At 51.9% G+C, this 23,076-nt stretch overlaps 1 protein-coding gene across 1 annotated transcript in view; it reads left to right on the forward strand.

Annotated features, from left to right (window-relative positions):
• The window catches only part of LOC140403934 (cdc42 effector protein 4-like), a 32,871-nt gene extending 16,605 nt beyond the window's left edge, over window positions 1–16,266 (forward strand). Inside the window, exons 2-3 of the mRNA XM_072492200.1 lie at window positions 10,637–11,919; window positions 13,828–16,266. Coding sequence (XP_072348301.1) covers window positions 11,496–11,919; window positions 13,828–14,732 — 1,329 coding nt within the window. The 5' untranslated portion in view covers window positions 10,637–11,495 and the 3' untranslated portion in view covers window positions 14,733–16,266. The remainder of the gene's footprint in view (window positions 1–10,636; window positions 11,920–13,827) is intronic.
• Window positions 16,267–23,076: the final 6,810 nt, after the last annotated feature.

Raw genomic sequence — 23,076 nt, forward strand, 5'->3', positions numbered from 1 at the left:
TAATAATAATAATAGTAATAATAATAATCGCTTATTGTCACAAGTAGGCTTCAATGAAGTTACTGTGAAAAGCCCCTAGTCGCCACATTCCGGCGCCTGTTCGGGGAGGCCGGTACGGGAATTGAACCCGCGCTGCTGCCTTGCTCTGCATTACAAGCCAGCTGTTTAGCCCACTGTGCTAAACCAGCCCCTAATCTCCCCCAGCCCCCAAACCCTCAGAGATATCTGTGCTCTTCTAATTCTGGCCTCACGAGCTTCCCAGATATTGAATGCTGCACTAATGGAGTAGTAGCCTTCAATGGGCCGTATGCACTGGAATTCTAACCCCCCTGCCCCTGTTAGCTGATGGTATGAGGTTCAGGGGTCATGGATTTAAGGCTCTGGGCAGGAGGAACAACCTTTATACACAGCGAGTGGTGATAGATCGGGACTCGGTGTCTATAAGGTTGGCGGATGCGGAGAAGATCAATGGCTTCAAAAGGAAATTGGATGGGCACTAGAGGGAATTAGAGGTGTAATGGGGAAAGAGCAGAAAATGGGACTGATTGGGTTGCTCTACAGAGAGCTGGCATGGGATTGAAGGCCCGAATAGCCTCCTCTTGTCATGTGGTGACTCCACAACATCAACCGTCCTGTATACTGGATGGCCAATCTGGCCCTGCCTGCTTGCCATCGGGGGGTGGGGGGGGGGGGGGGGGGGGGGGGGATGTGGGTTAAAATGATCACACCCACCTGTTCAACCAGCGGCCGGCGTCTGAACAACCCTCCAATTGTAAACACTCGCCAAGCGAGGATAGTGAAAAATACCGTCCAAAATAACAATTACAAACATTTCACTTCCACTCATTGTGCCTGCCAGTTCCTCCTCCATCATCTCTCTATCCTTTTTCTATTGTTAAGCTTCAGTGGGGAGGCAGTGATGGCAGAGGTCGAGCAATCTAGAGGCTCAGTGTAATGGGGGTGGGGGTGGTGGGGTGGGCTGGCGGGGGGGGGGGGGGGGGGGGGGGGCGGGTAGGGGACGGGGGTTGTGGGCATGGGCTCAAATCACGGCAGTTGGTGGAATTTAAACTCAATGGGCGCGATCCAATGGCCTCACCGCGTCCAGAAAAGCAGCTCGCCGTGGCAGAGTGTGGGCGACAGAAGCCGGGAGACCCCGCTTCTGGGATCTACCCGGCCCGCAACACGGCGCGAGACCCAACGCGGGTCTTACGAGACGCTGCGATGTAAATGCCGCCCATTGTGGGCAGGTCTCTTTTTTCCGGCCAATCTGTATATTAGAGCGAGGTGGCTAGTCTCACCTTAATGTGCTGATTCCCGACGTATCTGAGGCTTTGGGATTCATGCTCTTAGCCTGAGGAATGTTGGGTGAGCGCCGTTCAGCACTGGGCCCCAAATGGGGACTGGATGGAACGGCACTCGTGGGGCTCTCCTAGGGGGTTGGAGGCCCCCAGCTCTGTGCTCTCTGGGCAGGATGGAGCCCTGGCACTATTGGTGTCACCTGGGTGAAAGGTGGGGGGGGGGTGGGATGGGGGGGGGGTGGGAGGGCCCCTCCCTCCCTCCCTCCCTCCCTCCCCTCCCTCCCTCCCTCCCTCCCTCCCTCCCATAATGCGTTTGGGCTGGGGTGGTGTTGGTGATGGCGTCCCACTCTCTCGCTACAACGGGGATTTCTGGCGAGCGGAGCTCCCACTGTACAAAACGGGGCTCTGTGTGGCCTCGGCCTCGCGTGCAATGTTTCAGACCCCTTATACAACGCGAGTCACATTGAATGGGTGTTGCGAGCGCCGGCAAAACACGCTCGCGATGGGACTTTGTTCCCTTTTGGGAAAATCGCGTCAATTATTAAGCCTGCAATCGAAAGCTAGTCTTATTAATAGCTGATTGTTATAAGAGAACATGTAGTCCATTCATGTCCTTTACGGAAGGAAATCTGCCGGCCTGACCTGGTCTGGCCTACATGTGATTCCAAAACCACGGCAATGTGGGTGACTCTCAACTGGCCACGTCAGCCACTCAACGGTGTTGAAGATGGGCAGCAAATTCTCATCCGGCCAGCGATATGAAAGAATAAACAGAAAACCTCCATTTTGCAATTTCTCTGCAATCTCACCCAATTGATTTCTCATGAATTAGACATTGACATAGAATTTACAGTGCAGAAGAAGGCCATTCTGCCCATCGAGTCTGCACCGACCTTTGGAAAGAGCACCCCACGCCTCCACCCTATCCCGTAACCCAGTAACCCCACCTAACCTTTTTGGACACTTAAGGGACAATTTAGCGTGGCCAATCCACCTGACCTGCACGTCTTTGGACCTGTGGGAGGAAACCGGAGCACCCGGAGGACAACCCACGCAGACATCGGGGAGAACGTGCAGACTCCGCACAGACAGTGACCCAAGCCGGGAATCGAACCTGGGACCCTGGAGCTGCGAAACAACCTGCGCTAACCCCTGTGCCGCCCTATCAATGGTGCCTGCTTAAGGTGTGAAGACGCCCGTCGTGGAGCAGGTTAAAATTAGTGACCAACTCAAAGCAAACAGGAACGAGACTGCAGCATGGGAGTGAGATTGGAGAGGCCTGGTACGAGATGGGGGTTCATATCCATCATGGTTCAAAGGTCACCTGCCAGATTGCCTGACCTCATTCCTTAAGCCTTCCAGGCATGCACATTCCGGCTCCCTTCCCCCCTCCTTTTAAATAAAAAAAAATCCAGTTTGAGAACACGTTCCCATCTGGAATGGCTTATCTAGTCTGAGGTATTGGGTGAGGCAGGAAAACTGAATTGCAGTTCCTGACGAGGCTGCGACACACCACACTTCATTCCCATGATCTCATCAACCGCCAGAGTTTGGCTGAGCTGATGATTAATTTTTGTGGTTTCGTTGAGTTCATTCTGGGCCGTGGTTCATTTTTTAAAAACTCCCCCCTCCCCCCCCCCACCCCCTTGTAACTAGCATTGCCAACCCCTCCAGGATGGGCTTGGAGACTCCAGGAGTTGACAATCAATCTCCAGGTCGCTGCTGTGTATTCGACGCTGGAGAAAAAACATCGGGACATTGAAAAGAAAATTGCCATTTTGTCACTCGAGAACTAGGGGGTCACTCTTCGAAAACAAAGGGGTCGCTCCTTAAGGCAGAGGTGAGGAGGAATTATTTTCTCCCTCGGAGGGTCTGGAACTCTCTTCCTCAGAAGGGAAGTGGAATCTTTGAATATTTTTAAGGCAAGGCTAGACAGATTGTTGATTAACGGGGGTTATCAGGGGGGGGGGGGGGCAGGAACATAGGGTTGATTTTACAGTCAGGTCAGGCATGATCTTATTGAATGGTAGGTAAAGTCGCCACAGTCCCCGATGACCCCTATGAGGGGGGAGAGCTAACTGGTGGTGATTTAACCTTTTCATCACACCGTAGGCGAGGGACAAGGTTGAGAAGGTGGGGCCCTTCATGAATAACCTCAGCCGGTACGGGATTGAACCCCCGCTGTTGGCCTCGCTCTGCATCACGAACCAGCCGTCCAGCCAACTGAGCTAAACCGGCCCCCTATTGAATGGTAGAGAGGGCCAGAAGGCTGAGTGGCCTGCTCCTGCTCCGAATTTGAATGTTCGTATGTATTTTCTTTGAACATTTCATTGGACTGACAGTGAACTATCATCCAATTAGAATGTGGAATCTCTACAGTGCAGAAGGAGGCCATTTGGCCCATCAAGTCTGCACCGACCCTCTGAAAGAGCACCCTAGCCATACTCACTCCCCTGCCCCATCCCTGTAACATCACCTAACCTGCACGACTTTGGACACCAAGGGCCAACTTTAGAATGGCCAATCCACTTAATTGGGTAAGGAGTCTTTTTGCTTTAAGATTGGCCGTAGGACGGCAGGTGCGTCACAAGGATGGACGTGTTGACCAACTAATGCTGTAGCCTGAGGGGGCAGGTCACGTGATTAAATCTCCAGGAATGCGGTTGGTCGCAGTTGACAACAATACTGCAACCAGTTGTTGCATAACCAGGACCCTAAATCTTCTCTGTACTTGGAGGTCGGACACCCCGCCCCTGGCCTTATACTTTCAGTACAGCCTCTTCCTCCAGCTGTCAACGGACAGATTACCATCTCAGCCAGGACTTGTTGCTAATCTGTCACAGGTCAGAGATCAGTGCTATAGGCAGAGATTCAAATACAATTGGGTAACTATTGGAACAAAAAGAAAGATTTGCATTCATGTGGCGTCTTTCACGACCACTCGATGTCTCAAGGCGCTTCACAGCCAATGAAGTGGACGTTGACGTGTAGTCACTGTTGCAATTTAGGAAACGCGGCAGCCAATTTGCGCGCAGCAATATCCCACACACACAGCAATGTGATATCAACCAGATCATCTGATTTTGTGATGTTGATTGAGGGATGAATGTTGGCCAAGATCCCAGGCGAAAACTGCCCTGCCTTTCTGTGCGATCGTATCATTGGATCTTTCACATCCACCCCAGTGGGCAGGAAAAAGGTGGCACCCTGCCCCCCCCCCCCCCCCACTCCGTGATTGGTCTAATGTCTCCAGGAATTGAATATGAAGTTCCCAGGTACTGCTGTGAACAAAGCCAGGAAGGAAAACCATCGGGGGGGGGGGGGGCGGTTAAAAGGAATTAATTTTCTTGCCAGAATTACTTTCAGAAGACATTTTGTGGATGGAAAACAAAACGTCGTTTGACTGACGGGGGAAAGGAGGGGGCGGTTGGGCGATGGGAGGTCATGTGGCAAACCCTCACGGGTAATGTCCGACTAATGATGATAACAACTCTCCCAGGCTGGGGTAGCCCGAAGACACAGGGGAGAGGGTGTAACGGGCAGGTGAGGGGTGCGTTGTCACAAGGCTGGCATTGGTGAGAATAACCTGACTGGAAGAAGGTTAATTGTTGTGGTTTGCTTTCCCACAGCGGGGGCGGACTCGCAGCGGGGAATGCCGGCCGGTATCTATGTGTTTTTTTGACACGCGGGGCGGGATTCTTTGCCTTTCCCGCGGCGTGTTTCCCAGCAGTGGGAGGTGGCGCACCCCGCTGGCCAGAGTGGGATCTTCCGATTCCGCCATTTTCAATGCGATTTCCCATTGAATTCACCCTTAGCGGCCAGGGGGGTGCGTCTTCGGAGGGACTGGAACATCCAGCCGTCATGACCAGCCGGAAGATGTCGCCCGAGGTGTGTGATCGCAGATAGTCCCAGTCCCTGGGTGACGCAATTCTAATTGACTTTCATTGAGCGTTTTATTACTTTCAACCAGACTTGAATTGAAATCGTCAAAGAAAGTCCAAAGACGTGCAGGTTCGGTGGATTGGCCATGCTAAATTGTCTTTAATGTCCAAAAAGGTTACGGAGATAGGGTGGGGGAGTGGGCCTGGGTAGGAGCCTCTTACAGAGCGTCAGTGAAGACTCGAATAACCTCCTCGAGCACTAACTCTAGCTCACTGTCACCTCTCTGGTATTTAAGAATAAAATTGTGTTCTGTTTATTTAAAACAAGCTAATGGTTCTGACCGGCTTTTCTGATGACACAGCAAGGACGTTGAGGGCTGGGGTTGGGTTGTGACGCAGCCGAATAAAGATAAGTGGGATACAGGATTATAAATGACATTGCCTCGTCTACCGCACAGAGTCTGGCATTATGTAGCTCTCTGCGCACGGTTATAAAGCAAAAGCAGCTTCGGGGCTTGACTGTGTCACTCTGTACTACATAATGACCTAGAATCAGCTGTGGCTCAGTCCGAGGCACACCCGCCTCTGAGCCACCAGACTCTGGGCTTGAGCACAAAAGGTAAGTCTCTCCCCCCCCCACCCCCGCCCTCAATGTACTGCCGAGGGAGTGCTGCACTGCCGCAGATTGTTGCCTTTCTCGTGAGATGCAAAACGGAGCCTCCCGCCTCCGTAAAAGATTCCACAAATATTTCACAGACAATTAGCGGAGTCCTCCCGAGTGCCCTGGCCCTGAACTGACTCCACGAGCGGACAGATTATCGGACCATTGCCCCATTGCTGTTGGGGGGACCAATCTACGAGCAGATTGGCTGCTGCGTTTCCTCCATTGCAACAGGGCTATTTCAGAAAGAGCTTCATTCATTGGCTGTAAGGTGTATTGAGGCATCCGGTGGTCACGGCAGGCGCTTATATTTTAAAACCATAGAATCGCAACAGTGCAGGAGGAGGCCATTCGCTCCATCGAGTCGATACTGACCCTTCGAATGAGCACTCTACCCATGCCACTCCCCCCTACCCTCGTAACCCCATAACCTAACCGGCACATCTTTGGACTGTGGGGGGAAACCGGAGCACCCGGAGGAAACCCACGCAGACACGGGGAGAACGTACAGACTCCACACAGACTGTGACCCAAGGCCGGTGCTGTGAGACTTTTTCACACAACGAGTGGTTGGGGTCTGGAATGCGCTGCCTGGTCGTGTGGGGGAGGCAGGTTCAATCGAGGTAATTCGAGGGGGCGTTCGATGATACTTGAATAGAATCGATGTGCAGGGGTGCGGGGAGAAGGCAGGGGAACGGCACTAAGTCACGATGCCCGTTTGGAGAGTCGGGGCAGACACGATGGGCCGAATGGCCTCCTACTGAGCCGTAACAATTCTGTGCTTCAGTGTGAAATGGCGGAAAGGGTGGAAATTAAACCCAAAGGTGCTGGAAAAACTCAGCAGGTTTGGTAGCATCCCCGGAGTGAGAAACAGTCGGCGGGATTCTCCGGCCGTGCTCGCCCAGCGACCAGGAATTCCAGCCCGAGGTCAATGTCCGCGTCCCGCCCGTGGTGATCTTGCGGCGGACAGGGCGGGAGAATCCAGCTTAGAGTTAACATCCAAAGATGTGCAGGTTAGGTGGATTGGCCATGATAAATTGCCCTTCGTGTCCAAAATTGCCCTTAGTGTTGGGTGGAGGTGTTGAGTTTGGGTAGGGCACTATTTCCAAGAGCCGGTGCAGACTCAAAGGGCCGAATGGCCTCCTTCTGCACTGTAAATTCAATGATAATCTATGATTAATCTAGGACAAAGGTTCAGCACAACATCGTGGGCCGAAGGGCCTGTTCTGTGCTGTATTTTCTATGTTCTATGTTTCGAGTCCGGGGGAACGTCTTCTTTGAGCTGAAGAGGGCAAAAACATGAAAGGTTTTATTTTTTAAAATAAATTTAGAGTACCCAATTCATTTTTTCCAATTAAGGGGCAATTTAGGGCGGCCAATCCACCAACCCTGCACATCTTTGGGTTGTGGGGGCGAAACCCACGCAAACACGGGGAGAACGTGCAAACTCCACACGGACAGTGACCCGGGGCCGGGATCGAAACTGGGGCCTTGGCGCCGTGAGGCAGCAGGGCTAACCCACTGCGCCACCGTGCTGCCCTTAAAACATGAAAGGTTTTATGTCGTTGAAAAAGGCGGGAGGGTCAGTTGAAGCAAAAACAAATGGACGATCAGGGCTAGGTTAGAGGTTGAGGGACATTGAATTCCAAAGATGGCCATGGAACAAAAGGCAAAGAGAGTGGCAATGGCAGTGGTAAAGGAACAAGGCATTGATCCAGAGTTGGTGTTAATAGCAGAATAAAGGCCAGCACTGTCTGAAGGCAAAAAATGAATGAGAACAGGATGCAGACTGGGCGGGCGGCGGGGGAGGAGGAATACAAAATAGAGAACAGAGTTTTTATTTCAGATCTCTGGCATCTAGTTTTCTTTGCTTTTATTAATCATATATTAATCATTTTTTAAATATTTAAAATATTAATCATATTTACCACCCAACCTATTCTCTAAATGGGAATAAAGAAAGCGCTTAGGGTCTTATCGTACGTTCGGAATGTCTCAAAAGTGCTTCAGAGCCAATCAATTATTTCTGACGGGCAGTCACTGTTAGGCAGGCAGAAATAGCAGCCAATCTGTGCGCAGCAAGGCCAAAAAAAACACCAGCAATTTCAACTTCGGTGGTGTTTGTCGAGTCCAGGAGAATTGCCCTGGATGCCAGAACTCCCCACGCTTCAGATAGAGTCTGCTGATCTTTCCATTCATTTGGACAAGCAGAACAGGCCCTAGTTTAATGTTACATCCTAAATATTTTGCAAGGCGGCACTCCGTCTGCATCTCCATGACCTTTCTGGCGTAGATGAGGCTAATTTTTTAATAAATGCTATGATGGGATGTTGTCTCCAAGCTCAGCATTTGCCGTCCACCCTTAATTGCCCGAAGCTTAGAGGGTTTTGGCAGGGTTTCGCTAAGGCAATGTCCACGGTACTCAAAACACGGGTGGTGCCGAGTCTGGAGGTGGCGATCTTTGGAGTGTCGGAAGAGCCGGGAGTTCAGGGGGCCAAAGAGGCTGACGTCCTGGCCTCTGCCTCCCTGGTAGCCCGGAGACGGATCTTATTAATGTGGAGGGACGCGAAGCCCCCGAGTGCAGAGACCTGGGTGAGTGGCATGGCTGGGTTTCTCAGTCTCGAGAAAATAAAGTTCGCCTCAAGGGGGTCAATGGTCGGGTTCACCCGGAGGTGGCAGCCGATCGTCGACTTTCTCGGGGAAAATTAAAATGACAGCAGAAACAGAATTCCAAAGTGGGGTTGGGGGGGGGGGAGAGGGCCGCACTGTTGTTTTATGGTTGGGGTGTGTGAAGATTGTGATGGGGGTGGAAATGTTTATTGTACCATGTTTATGTCACTTATTATTATAAAAACTTGCAAATACCCGAATAAAAATATATATATTTTTTAATTGGCCTTGAACTGTGTGGCTTGCTAGCTTCAGGGAGGCAGTTCAGAGTCAGCCACATCGCTGTGGGGTCTGGAGTCACGTGTAGACCAGACCGGGTGAGGAGGGCAGATTTCTTTTGCTCATGGTCAACAGTGAACCAGATATGTTTTTACAACAATCGACGATAGTAGGCCTGGTCACCATTCCTGAGGCTAGCTTTACATTCCAGATTTTATTAATGCCGCCAGCTGCCACGGTGGGATTTATGGGGTGGGAATGATTGCCTTCAGAGAACAAAGAACAATACAGCACGGGAACAGGCCCTTCGGCCCTCAGGCCTGTACCGGTCATGATACCACCCTTGGCCAAAACCCTCAGCACTTCCTTGTGCTGTATCCCTCTATACCCACCCTATCCATGTCTTTGTCAAGATGCCTTTTGAACGCCATAGCTGGAGCAGGGATTGGACAAGTGCTTTTTGGCATCTTTCTACGCCGCTCTCTGCCCACCTGGCCAACCGAGCTAACCCCATTGCAGGCAAATATTGCCGTGGCAACCATGGAGCCTGCATAAGTTGTCACTGAGCGCTCTGACCAGGGCTGCAGGAAACCCTCCTGTCGAACACTCGGAAAGGTAGATAATGCCAGCGCAGGATGATTCTTTTCCCCCCTTCAAATTAATGGAGGGGGCCCATTTCAAAATGGCTGAGGGGTTTCCTGAATGACAATCCGGATGTCCCTGTGCACTGAGAGCACGCCGGATCGCTGGTATTAAAAAGGCTTGACGTTCCGGGGATGTACAATGGGCTGAAATCTTGCCTGATGCTGCAGAAATGATGTCGCGGCTGACAAGTCAGTGATGAGAGGTGATTCAGTCCTTTGCAGACAGTGGGAGAAAGATGAGCTGACCGCAGGCTTGGAAACCAGGCCTGTTTCCCCCCCGGGGGCGGTAAAGGTGGGAGGTTAGTGTAAAACAGAATATTAACCTTGGGCCCTGGTGTGTGATATGTGATATTTTATTCGCGGGGGAGGGGCGGGGGGCTGTTGGTGGGCAGGTCTCAGGAAATATCCCCTCCTCATGATGGTTCCGGGCCTGCAAAGCAGGCCTTTCCCTGGGAGACCCTTCCGCAAAACAGAATCCGAAATATTTTAAAATATCCGGAAAATTAATGGGAGGGTTTCAAACTCCTGGCTGCTTGGCTAAGAGATGCCCACGTAGAATTTAACAACCGATTCAGCTGCACGTTGTACGTTGGCGTTTACGTTCCCTATGAAACGCTTTTCATCTCATCTCCTATCCTTCTATTCCTTTCTTCTCCGTCTCCCCCTCTCAACTGCCCTCTGATGCTACTGAGCCACTCAGTTTGGGGACAATTAGGGGAGGGCAACACCTGCATCCTATCAAAGAATTAAACCTCGTCCATGTCAAAAAAGATCATGAACTTGCTGAAGTATTTAGGCTGCAGTGTTAACCTGAGGCCTGCTCCAAACTCCTATAGTTTCCTCGCCTCGCCCCCTGCCACTTCCCTCTCCTCTCCCTCTTCTCTCTCACCTCCTGCCCTCCCATTAGACACGTCCATGCTGGTCAGGGAGTCTAAAACACTGGGGGTGGGGGGGGGGGGGGGGGGTGGGGGGGGGGCACAGTCTGGGGATAAGGGGTTGACCATTTAGGATTGATAAATTTCTTCACTCAAGGGATTGCGAATCTTTAGAATCCCCAATGCCCCGGGTAAGTCAAAAAAGATGCAAGGCTTGAGCAAGTCCCTTTTGTTTGCAGACAATGGGTATGGAAGTGTCTCACCTCGAGCGAGCGGGAAGGTTTGCAATGAGATAATCAGATATTTAATACACCAGAGGTGATGCTGTTCGATTTCACACCTTTTGCTGCTATTGATAGTGAGTCCCTGTTTTCTGTTTCGTTTCCAGGCAAGGCCCTTTGAAGTCTAAAGCTGGAGTTCTCCAAAGACCAGACTCTTTGATCGTTTTGGTGCATCCATTGAGGGGACGGTCGGCACACGGAGAGCTTTTACTGGCTACGCATCAGGGTTCATCTCCAGCTCCATCACTGCTCAGGGAGATCCTGACACCCGAGGAATGAAACGTGACTTCTTTGCATTTCCTGCCCAAGCTTCCGCACCCAGGAAGTCGGGCCTAGCTGAACGACCCTCGGCAGTGAACCAGGATAAAAAAGAACAAGGACGATTCTGTTTTCCTTAATTGACAGGGAGGCTCCGATAAGAGACCATTGCTCTACGCCTCGTCAGAGAGCCCCTGCAGGCAACACCTTCTTGCCGATGGAGTTCAACTGAGAAGGGTTGCCGTGGAAACGCCAGCACCCAGTCCCGCACTTAACACCAGAAACTGGATGAAGATAGGGGATTGTACCTTTTTGATTGCCCCCCTAGCAATCGCGAAAGATACTTAGAAAAGAAAATGTCCTCTTTCAGACTGACCACCTGCGCTGTCTCTCCCAGCACAGCACCAGCCTTTGAGTCCTGAAAAGTGTCAAATTAATTCTCTTGCTTTTTAAAAAATATCATCACTACAAATGATTTGACATTTAAAATTTATTTTCAGGACCATTATTGCGCCAGAAACACTTCAGGGAAATTGGTTAATTGTCACTTTAAGTTGTCATTCCTCTACGAGGCTCCTGCGATAAGGTTCAAGTTGGGTCGGGCCTTACGCAAGGCCGTATTCTCTGCCACAAACTCTATGTCAGTCTCCCGTCCCCGCACGTTTACTCAGTAGATAAAGCGCAGCGAATACCGGGACGGATAGAAAAATGAGCTTTGGAAAGTTACCCGTCTTTAAGAACCTGGTCACCAACACGCACGGCAAGCGGCGGTTCAAGACCGAGCTGACCACCGACATGATTAGCTCTCCGCTGGGAGACTTCCGCCACACCATGCACGTGGGCCGGGGTGGAGACGTGTTTGGCGACACCTCCTTTCTCAGCGATCACGGCGGGGAGAAGGCGCGCGAGAGCGCCAAGTCCAACCCGCTGGTCCGGGCACTGAGGAACGTCAGGAAGCCACCCACCAGGAGCCGCAACAGTAGCCGGGAGATGTCGCCTCCGCCAGTCGTGTCGCCCATCATCAAGAATGCTGTCTCTCTGCCACATCTGTTGGAGACAAAAAATGGGTCCGTGGAGCGGTTCAACTTCAAAAGTGTGGTGTCGAGTCCGGACGTGATGGACGGGTCATATGGTAAATTCAACTTAAATCTTACTCAACCTCAGTCTTCTTCTCCACCCTCTACACGGGCCTCTACCCTCTCCTCTCAACCTCCCGCCATCCTCTCCTTTGCCCCCTCATCTTGCCCACTCCCTTGTTCCCCGCACGCTCGAACTTTAGTTCCCCAACCGCCCCTCCTCTCCTATCTCTCCCGCTGTCATCCCCGTGATTGAAACATACGGGATCCTGAGGGGTCTCGACAGGGTGGACTAGGAGAGGATGTTTCTTCTTCGAACCATAGAACCGTAGATTTGCTAAAGCGCAGGAGGAGGCCATTTGGCCCAACAAGTCTGCACCGACCCACTGAAAGAGCACCCTACCTAGGCCCACTGCCTCATCCTATCCCCATAGCTCCAAAACCTGCACATCTATGGGCAATTTAGCATTGGCCAATCCACCTTCCAGGTGCTCCGGTTTCCTCCCACAGTCCCAAGATGTGCAGTTTAGGTGGATTGGCCGTGATAAATTGCCCCTTAGTGTCCAACGGTTAGTTGTTGTGGGGATAGGGCGGGGGAGAGGGCCTGGGTTGTGGGTGCCCTTTCAGGGGGTCGAAGCAAACCTGACGGGCCAAATGGCCTGCTTTTGCACTGTAGTGATTCTATGAATCGTTGGGAATCTCCAATTAGTCCCAATCCCTCCTTTTTTCCCTGACCCGATAAATCTTTCCCCACTTCAAGTTTTTTTTCCAATTCCCTTCTGGAAGTTCCGGATTAATTTCTTTCCTCCATTCTCTCAAGCAGCGCCTTCCAGAAACAGGTACGTTCCTGTGTTGCCTCTGCTTCACCTTAACTCTGTATCGTCTGGCTTTTGGGGACAGTGGGTTCTCCCGAGCCCCCCCCCCCCTATTGGAGGAGTTGTTCGTGACAAACCTACACTTACGGTACCGGAATTGGATTGGAGAGGCCTTGCGATGCTGTGGGGAGCATCCTTACCCTTTAGGTCAGGAGGCTCCGGGTTCGGGCCCCACGTCAGGATTTGATGGTCACAAAAGGTGTGCTCATGACCTGACCAAAGGGGTTGATTCTCGGCCTGCAAATCTCTCCCAATGCGCCTGAAGGCAGGCAGTAAAAGCGAGAGGGTTTCCTGCAGGAATCGGGGAACAATCCAATGGATGCCCATTGGTCACCAAAGTCCTCTTAGTGCCAGGAACTGGGAGGTGGAGGAGGGATTCTGGACTCTTTAGGCAACCGTAAACACCGCTCCCCCACGGCGGGTTCCCTGGCAGTGGAGAGAGCGGAGCGTGTAAAGTCCCAAAGACATCGGCAGGACTGGAAGATCCTGCCGCTGGCCAATGACGGACCCCCTCCGGCACCCATGGCGGGGAGGGAAAATCCCGCCCAATTTCTCTACATCCTCACAGCGCCAGGGACCCGGGTTTGATTCCGGCCTCGGGTGACTGCCTGTGCGGAGTCTCCACCTTCTCCCCGTTCTGCGTGGGTTTCCTCCGGGTGCTCCGGTTTCTTCCCACAGTCCAAAGATGTGCAGGTTAGGTGGATTGGCCGCGCTAAATTTACCCCTTGGTGTCCAGGGATGTGCAGATTAGGTTGTGGAGATTGGACAGGCGAGTGGACCTGGGTAGGGTGCTCTTTCGGAGGGTTGGTGCAGACTCGATGGGTCGAATGGCCTTCTGTGCACTGTAGGGATTCTATAATTCTAACAGGCTCTTTCGCAATCTTAAAAGACGTCTGTCGGGTGACCCATCTCTGCCTTCCCTTTCCTGGGGAAAAAAGCCCCAATCTGTTCAGTCTTTCAAGTTCGATGTAACCTCCCAGTTGTTGTTGTCAAAGGGGCAGGAAGGGAGGGTAGCTGGATTGATCTTCCCTTCCAATCTGCAAATATTTAAGTTCTTTCCCTGACGGTACTCTGCCTGTTCTTCTTCAGGATTGGATTCGGGATTTTGCACCCTTCCGAGATGGTCCAGATTGGATAAACCAAAGGAGAACTCGATGGCGGCCGACTTGGAGAAGATGGTGGACAATGCGGACATGACGGATTTTGACCTTCCCCGCACAGACTCCTTACTGTCCTTCAGCCTGGATTTGGGGCCCTCTCTGATGGCCGAGGTTCTGGGGGTCATGGCAAAGGAGACCTCCGACAGCCCAGGAAAGGACGCACCCCCCGTGAAGTTCAATCTGGAAGGTTCTTTCGGCCAGGGGGATTTAAATGGACCCCAGCAAAACGGTCACCCAGAGTTGGCGAGTGCGGTTAGCCAGCCAGGAGTGTTGAGGGAGGGTTCGCCCTTTGCGTTAAAGAGCCTTTGCCAGCAGGATGGGGGCCTGGACTTGCACCCCGAGGATGTGGATGGTTTGAGGGAGACGCAGAACTTCACAGCAGAGAGACATGTTCTCCGGCGTTATGGTGGATCCTTAAGCTACCCGGATTCAACCGAGCCTGGTGCCAAGAGGGGTGGCGCCTGTCAGTACCGGACTGGCTCCCAGCAGCTGTTCACCCACAGGGAGGCAGTTGGCGGTCAAGAGGGCAGCCCGCCAATGGACAGCCATGCCCCCCGCACCCTCGGTGGCCATTTTGAGTCGGGTCAGTACCTGGGAACCCTGGCCGCCCAGGAAGTGGAGAGCAGGGCCCCGGGGAGCTGGAGAGCGCACTCGCTGTCGTCAGGGCAACGTGTCCCAGCGGACGGCGAGGAGACCAGCGCCCAGCTGAGAGGCGAGCGACACAGGGAGGACTATAGAGAGAGGCGTCTGTCCCCGGCGCAGGAAATGGCCTTCAGCCCGATGAAGACCGAGGCCTTTGCTTTTGTTGATGAGGACGACGAAATACGTGTTTAAGTTCTCAGCCCTATTAATAGAGACTTCATTATTCACTAATTATTATTAATCGAACCTCTTCAACAAGGGCACACCAGCACGTCCTCTTATTGCCTTTATATAATACCGGGAAAGCCAGTTTAAGACCCATTCCCAAATTGCAAGGAGCCCCGGTGGTGAGGACAACACCCGACAGAATGGGAAGATTCCTGGACCGTGTTGAGTTAGTTGGCCACGGAGTTAAAGGTCGGTCTCAATGCCTTGGGGCTTTTGGGAAGGTAGATGGGGAGGAAGAGCCAGGAATTGCTCCAGGTGACTCTCTGCACCGAAGCTGACCGGGGAGGAACCCTGGACCAATACCCTGCCCACATTCAATGCCCGGATTCATGGGGCCTCTCTGTCATGTTATCAGCCGGTGTAATGTGTCACGTCCCGGAGAACTGGTCTCCTCATTTAAGGAAGGATGTAAATACATTGGAAGCATTTCAGAGAACATTGACCAGGCTAATAACTGGAATGGGTGGGCTATCTTTCTGAGGAAAGTTTGGAGAGGGCTGGGCTTCTATACGCTGGAGTTTAGAAGCATAAGAGGCGGCTTGATCGAAACATATAAGATCCTGAGGGCTTTTGACAGGGTGGCTACAGAGAGGATGTTTCCTCTTGCAGAAGAATCTTTGCATCCGCTCTGTGACTCGAAAGGCCACGTTTGCCAACACTAGGAAGAGAGGCTGGTTACGCTGGGGTTGTCCTCATTAAAGCAGAGAAGGCTGAGGGTGGGGGGACATGACTGAGGCGTATAAAATTATGAGGGACACCGATGGGGTGGATAGGAAGGAACCTTTCCCCTTTAGCAGAGGGATCAATAACCAGGGGGCATAGATTTAAGGTCTGGGGCAGGAGGTTTAGAGGGGATGTGAGGAAAATATTTTTCACCCAGAGGGTGCTGGGAGTCTGGAACTCGCTGCCTAGAAGGGTGGTAGAGACAGGAACCTGCACGGCAATTAAGAAGCATTTAGCCATAGCGTACAAGGCTAAGGACCAAGTGCTGGAAAATGGGATTAGGATAGGTGCTTGATGGCCGACGCATGCACGATGGGCCAAAGGCCCTCGTTCTGTGCTGCATGACCCTACGACGGCACCAGCGTGTAACTGCGAGACCGCTTCCGTAAATTGGTGAAAATGAGTTCTTGCTTTAATTTATGCTGCGCCATCTAGTGACCAAACGTCACAACTACTCCGTGACAGTTGACCTGGCAAAATTGAACGGGTAATGTGGGCCACAAAGCGGGGGCAAAAAAGAACCATGACCGAGTTAGCGCGGTCGGGAGAAAGGGTAAAAGCAAAATGCTGCGGATGTTGGAAATGTGAAATGAAAACAGAAAGTGCCTCAAAAACCCCGACAGGTCTGGCCCCGTCGGCGGAGAGAGAAACGGAGTTAATGTTTCAAGTCCAATTCGTCGCACGGACTCAAAACTTTGGTTTTGTTTCTTTCTCCACAGACGCTGCCTACGGTGTCCAGCATTTGCTGTTTTTATTTGGAGAGAAGAGGTTTGCCCCTCCCCCCCCCCCCCCCCCCCCCCCACCCACCCCAAACCCCACCGTCACGTAAGATTTTTTAATTATGAACTTCTTTTAGTTTCAGTGTCATTTTTCAATGATTGAGGTTGTCCGGAAGGTTCTAGTTTCTTCGCAGGGCTTCTCGAAGCAGCAGGAAGTTGCCTCCTTTGGGTCTTGTAACTTTTTCTGTCAACGATCCGTGCAGTCTGATAACCGAAGACAATATGCATTGTAGCAGCATTGACAGTATGCCAATTCAAGTTTCTATCTTCCATTGACAAAACAAGATCACTATCATCGTCTTGGTGTCTGCCTCTATTCCAACATCTCTCTGCAATGTTTTCATGTCTGATCCTGTCTACAAATGTTTCTCTCCCTCTTCTTCTCTTTCCCCCCTTTGCTTTTCTCTCCTTCTGTTTCCTCTCTCCCACTCTCATTCTTCTTTGCTCTCCTCTCTCTGTTCCTGACTCTTCCTCCTTCCTTCCCTCTCTCTCCCTGTTCCCATCTCTCCCCTCCCTGTGTCTCTCCTTCATCCCACTTTTTTTTTCTCTCTCCCCTTACTTCCCTCCCCCCTTGCCTTACCCCTCTTTTCCCCCCCCTCGCCTTATCCCTTCTCGCTTTCCCTTTCCCCCCCGTCTCTCCTCTTTCCCTGCTCTCACCCCTCTCCTCTCCCCTTCCCATCTATCTCTCCTCTGTCTCTCCCTACACCCTCTGTCTATCCTCTTCCTCCTGTCTTTCCCCTCTCGCCTTCATCCTTCTCTTCCTTTCCACTCTCTCTCGCCCCTGTATCTTGAGAATCCATAGAGTGCCTACAGTGCAGAAGGAAGCCATTCAGCCCATCAAGTCTGCACCGGCCCTCTGAAAGAACCCCCTACCTAGGCCCTTGCCCCCGCAATATCCCCATAACCCCACCTAACCTGCATGTCTCTTTAACTTACCCCCTTTCTCCTGCCTTACCCCCTCCCGTTCCCCTTCCCTCTCTCTACCTTTCCCCTTCCCCATCTCCATCTCTCGCCTTCCCCTCTCTTCTTCCTTCTCACTCTCTCCCTTTCCTCTCTCTCTCTCTCCTCAGCCTTCTTCTATCCCTTCTCCCTCTCTTTCCTCCCCCCCCGCCCCCCCCCCCCCCCCCCCCCACGCCGGCTCCCTCCTTGCTCCCCCTCTCCCTTTCCCCCCTCGCCCTGCTGCCTCTCCCTCGCTCCTCGCCCGAGGTGGCCAGCGGCTGTGCCCGTGTTGACCCTCTCGGCCCATCCTGAGCATTGTCGGTGGCGCCCACATTGCGATGATCAGCCTCTCGCCCGGAGACTTTGCAGTCGCCTGCATAAACCAAGAATTCCCTTTTATCTGCTCCCCTGTCTCACTGCCAGGAACACTTCTCATTGAGGCCGCTGTGTGTGATCACTGAGTCTACACGGGAGCCTTTTTAGAACATCTTGGAACAAGGTATTGAGCCAAGGTCTCTCCTGTCCTCCTGATTGGTGTTGAAAATTCTATTAAAACAACTAAAAATCACAAATAGAATCCAAAATAATAATAAGAATCTTTGTTGTCACAAGTAGGCTTACATTAACACTGCAATGAAGTTACTGTGAAAATCCCCTCGTCGCCACATTCCGGCGCCTGTTCGGGTACACAGAGGGAGAATTCAGAATGTCCAATTCACCTAACAAGCACGTCTTTCGGGACTTGTGGGAGGAAACCGGAGCACCCGGAGGAAACCCACGCAGACACGGAGAAGGTGCAGACTCCGCACAGGCAGTGACGCAAGCGGGAATCGAACCTGGGGCCCGGGAGCTGTGGAGCAACAGTGCTAACCGCTGTGCTACCTTAAAACGGGTGGTGGGGGCAAGGGTAGGTGCATCAGCGACTGACAGGAAAGAGCGATATTCCAGGTGGGCCCTGGTCACTGTCACACTTGCTCTCTCTGCCCAGATGCTGATTGACCTGCTCTGTGTCATAGAATCACTACAGTGCAGAAGGAGGCCATTTGGCCCATCGACACCCTGAAAGAGCACCCTACCTAGGCCCACACCCCCACCCTACCCCGGTAACCTAGTAGCCCCGCCTAATCTTTTTTTAAACACTATGGCAGGCATTATCAAACTCGGGGGTGCGACCCGCGGGTGGGTCGCAGGCGGGGGTCGGGGTATGGTCAGTCTTGGCGCTCCCGATCGCACAAATCCACGCGCAGCAGCCGGCTTTTGATAATGCCGGCTGCGAGCGGCCTTCAAAATGGCCAGGATAAGATTTTTTAAAAATTCTACCGCACTGCGATGCGCATGCGCACCGATGATCGGGAGCGCGTGCGCAGTGCGGCCGCATTTTTTATATGGTCGCAGCCTTTTTTTTCAAGTACGTGGGGTCAAATGGACCATTGGGGCCAAAGGGACCCAAAAACATTTCGTCCATTTTTGTCGGCAACAAACCAGGTAAGAGAAAATGGTGGGTCGCGAAGGTGGGCCGGCGTGGGTCGCGAAGGTGGGCCGGCGTGGGTCGCGAAGGTGGGCCGGCGTGGGTCGCGAAGGTGGCCCGGCGTGGGTCGCGAAGGTGGCCCGGCGTGGGTCGCGAAGGTGGGCCGGTTGGTAAAAATGGTTCTCTGGAAAAAAGTTTGAAAAACCCTGCACTAAGGGGTCATTCAAGCACAAAAAGAGGCCGCTCAGCCCCCACCGTGCCTGTGCTAGCTCTTTAGCGGTGGTCTGTTGCAATTTACTCCGTGAGTCCGAGTTGCCTTGGCGACCTGCACTTTTCCATGCGTGCTGTAGTCTGGAGCTATGGGTATGGATGGTAGAGACCCCAATTCCTCTAAGTTGACCAGAAATCTCACCCGCCTTTGACCCGTGCTGGAAGGATTTGCAACCTGTCGGGCTGCACTGTGAACACACCTTCCAAAGCCATAAAGCCCTGAGGTGAGATTGGAACCTAGATCTTCTAGGGGCAGACACGCTACCACTGCACGACAAGTCACCCCTGTTTGGTGGAACTATCCAATCAAGTTCCCCTGCTCATTCTCTTAAAGCCCTGTAAAGTATTTTGCCACTTGAGCATTACTGCTGGCTTTTCTTGTATCCCTTCTGTTCCTTATTCCACATCTGCTTAAAAATCTTTCTCCTCATCTTCCCTGTTTGGTTCGTCAGTGAATGATCTTCAATCTGTGTTCTCGGATCACCAACCCTCCTGCCCTGAAGCCGGTGCTCCATATTTACCCTGTCAAACCTTTTGCTATTTTGAAACAACTCGATTTAAGGGCTGGTTTAGCACAGTGGGTTAAGACAGCTGGCTTGGAATGCAGAACAAGACCTGTGTGAATGGAAGTGGTTTTGTAGCTTTGTAAAATTGCAACAATGAGAAGCTCGGGTGAGATTGGTCAGACTCATTGTTTCACACTCTTGTGCCTATGTTCTATTGGAAACTGATACAGAAAGAAGATTCCCAATGGCGGGGAAGTTCATAGTTTGAGGATAAGGGGCAAACCTTTTAGGACTGAGGTGAGGAGAAATTTCTTCACCCAGAGAGTGGTGAATCTGTGGAATTCGCTACCACAAAAAGTAATTGATGCCAAAATGTTGTGTAATTTCAAGAAGGAATTAGATATAGCTCTTGGGGGCTAAAGGGATATGGGGGAAGGCGGGATCAAGGTATTGAACTTGATGATCAGCCATGATCATAATGGGGGAGCAGGCTCGAAGGGCCGAATGGCCGCCTCCTGCTTCTATTTCTATGTTTCTCTTACTATTCTCTGTACTATTGAAGGGAAATGGTGAACAAAATGTCTGGGATATATTTACCGCTCATCGATCAGATGGCAGCAAAGGTTATTTCAAAATAGAACCATAGAGGTTGTCAATTCTAAATGTGGACTTTGCTTCTGAATGTTTTTGGAAAGTGCAGATGTCTGATAACCGTTGATCAAAATCATTCTCGCGCAGCTTTTTACAATTGTGCAATGAAATGTCCCGTGTCTGAGTAAGGAACCGGTGGCATTTCTGCTGGATGTCCTGCTTGGAGTTTGCAGCACCATCAGGATATTTTAAATTGCCGATTCACAGCAAACTTTTAATTCATGAGAGTTTTATTCTAAACCCAAATGACCCTGGAAGAAGGTGCTCAGCTGACCTCATACCTTTGAAATAAGGCTTAGCAGCATACACCAGGTTCATTTTTGGGTGTTTGCTGTGTTAGCTAATCTTAGTTGGAGATTCTGGGCTCTAGGTTTGGCCACACCACTCCAGATTAGGGAAGGAAAACTTGACTAGGGTTCCACTCTGCTCACCACACCGTGGTCACTGTCATGCTGGATATTGTTTTTTGACTTCCCATGTCGGTGCAACATCGTGGGCCGAAGGGCCTGTACTGCGCTGTATCATTCTATGTTCCATGAAGACCAGCAACGTGGGTTCAATTCCTGTTCCAGCCTCCCCGAACAGCGCTGGAATTTGGTGACTAGGGGCTTTTCACAGTAACTTCATTGAAGCCTACTTGTGACAATAAGTGATTATTAAATCCCCTTTTAGCCTCCTCTGCTCTGAGATTAATCCCAGAATCCTCTGCTCTGAGCACGACTATCCCAGAATCCCATCCTGAATTGCCCTTGAACTGAGGGTCTCGCTCGGCCATTTCAGAGGGTCAGTTAAGAGTCCGCCACGTTGCTGTGGGTCTGGAGTCACATGTAGGCCAGACCGGGTAAGGACGGCAGATTCCCTTCCCTGAAGGTCATTAGTGAACCAGATGGGTTTTAAGGTAATCAATCGACTTTGAACTCCAGATTTTTATTGGGCCCGATCTCGGGTTATAAGACCATAAGTCATAGGAGCAGAATTAGGGCATTCGGCCCATCGAGTCTGCTCCGCCATTCAATCATGGTTGAAATGTTTCTCATTCCCATTCCCCTGCCTTGTCCCGACAAGCGACCTGTTCCCTGTTCCGGGATTTACTGGCTATGGGAACGGACGAAAGTCTGCCTTAGGGGGAAGAGAAGGGATTGGATTTCACCACCTGCAGATTTTCCAAAGTGCTTCACAGCCAATGAAGTACTTTGCGAAGCGTGCTCACTGTTTATTTTTTAATACAAATTTAAAGTATCCAATTTTTTCCCCCCCAATTAAGAGGCAATTTAGCGTGACCAATCCACCTACCCTGCACATCTTTGGGTTGTGGGGGTGAGACCCACGCAGACACGAGGAGACTGTGCAAACTCCACACGGACAGTGACCCGGAGCCGAGATCGAACCCGGGTCCCCGGCGCCGTGAGGCAGCAGTGCTAACCACTGCTCCGCCACGCCGCCCGTGTGGTCTCTGTTACAATGTAGGAAAACACTGCAGCCAATTTGCGCACAGGAAGCTCCCCCGAAGGAAGTAAAACAGGGAAACCAGGATCCTGGTCCAAACGTTTTTACCCACAAACGGCAATGTGATAATGGCGCAGGTGATCTGTTCCAGCAAAGAGTCACCCAGACTCGAAACGTTAGCTCCGATCTCTCTCTCCACAGAGGCTGTCAGACCTGCTGAGATTGTCCAGCGTTTTCTGTTTTTAATAATAATCGCTTATTGTCACAAGTAGGTTTCAATGAAGTTACTGTGGAAAGCCCCTAGTCGCCACATTCCGGCACCTGTTCGGGGAGGCTGGTACAGGAATTGAACCGTGTTTCTGGCCTTGTTTTGTTGTCTGTTTTGTTGCAGTGGTGTTGGTGGAAGGAAAAATGTTGGCCGGGATATCGGGGGAGAACTCCGCCGTCCTTTTTCACAGGGCCTTTGACGGGCGCCGAGAGAGCGGGTTGGCTGAAAGTCTCCGGGGCGGTGCAGCATTCCCTCAGCGCGGCAACACTGCCAGCCTCGAATGTGTGTTACCGGCAGGCCCTGCCGATCCAGCTACTTTTGTCGTAAAATCCAAGTCGAATGGCTGCCTGCCCTTCGGAATCCTCCCTCCCTGCTGCAGACGCCTCAGTGGGAGGGAATGGCCTCTGTAAGAGTGTAGGGTCTCATGACGCAGCACAAGGGCCTGACTGCTGCTCGACACCACCACCGTCTGGCAGGAAAGCAGAATTGCGGGATGTTTGGAATCAATGAATGGGGACCTGCAAAGTGCCAGGCAAACTGTGACCGATTGTTACCCTGAGACATAGAACATTGAAAATACAGTGCAGAAGGAGGCCATTCGGCCCATCGAGTCTGCACCGACCGACTTTAAGCCCTCACTTCCACCGTAACCCAATAACTCCTCCCACCCTATTTTGGACACTAAGGGCATTTTATCATGGCCAATCCACCTAACCTGCACATCGTTGGACGGTCGGAGGAAACCGGAGCACCCGGAGGAAACCCACGCAGACACGGGGAGAACGTGCAGACTCCGCACAGACAGTGACCCAGCGGGGAATCGAACCTGGGACCCAAGGCACGATGACTCTGAGAATCCCTGGGAGCCCCATTAGGTGCAAAGGAGGGAACACCCCTTTTGTGTCTGGTCATTCCTCGTCTCCAATACTACCCAGCTTAGTGGGGGGGGGAATGCAGAGCCACAGAACGGACACAGCACAGGAGGAATCCATTCGGCCCGTCGAGACTGCGCGGTCTCTCTCCGAAGGAGCAATTTACCCAGTGCCACTCTTAACCCCAGCCCGATTCTCCCCGTAATCCTGCACATCTTTCCTTTTGTTCAGATAATAATCCAATTACCTCTGGAATGTCTCGATGGACCTCGCCTCTGCCGCACTACTCGCCTCTGCCACACTACTCCCGGGCAGCGCATTCCAGATCCCTGACCACTCGCTGGGACCAGAGAGTGTGAGATCAAATCTGCCCCCGGGGTAAGTTG

The sequence above is a fragment of the Scyliorhinus torazame genome, chromosome 29, assembly GCF_047496885.1.
Source record: "Scyliorhinus torazame isolate Kashiwa2021f chromosome 29, sScyTor2.1, whole genome shotgun sequence".
Taxonomy (NCBI): domain Eukaryota; kingdom Metazoa; phylum Chordata; class Chondrichthyes; order Carcharhiniformes; family Scyliorhinidae; genus Scyliorhinus; species Scyliorhinus torazame.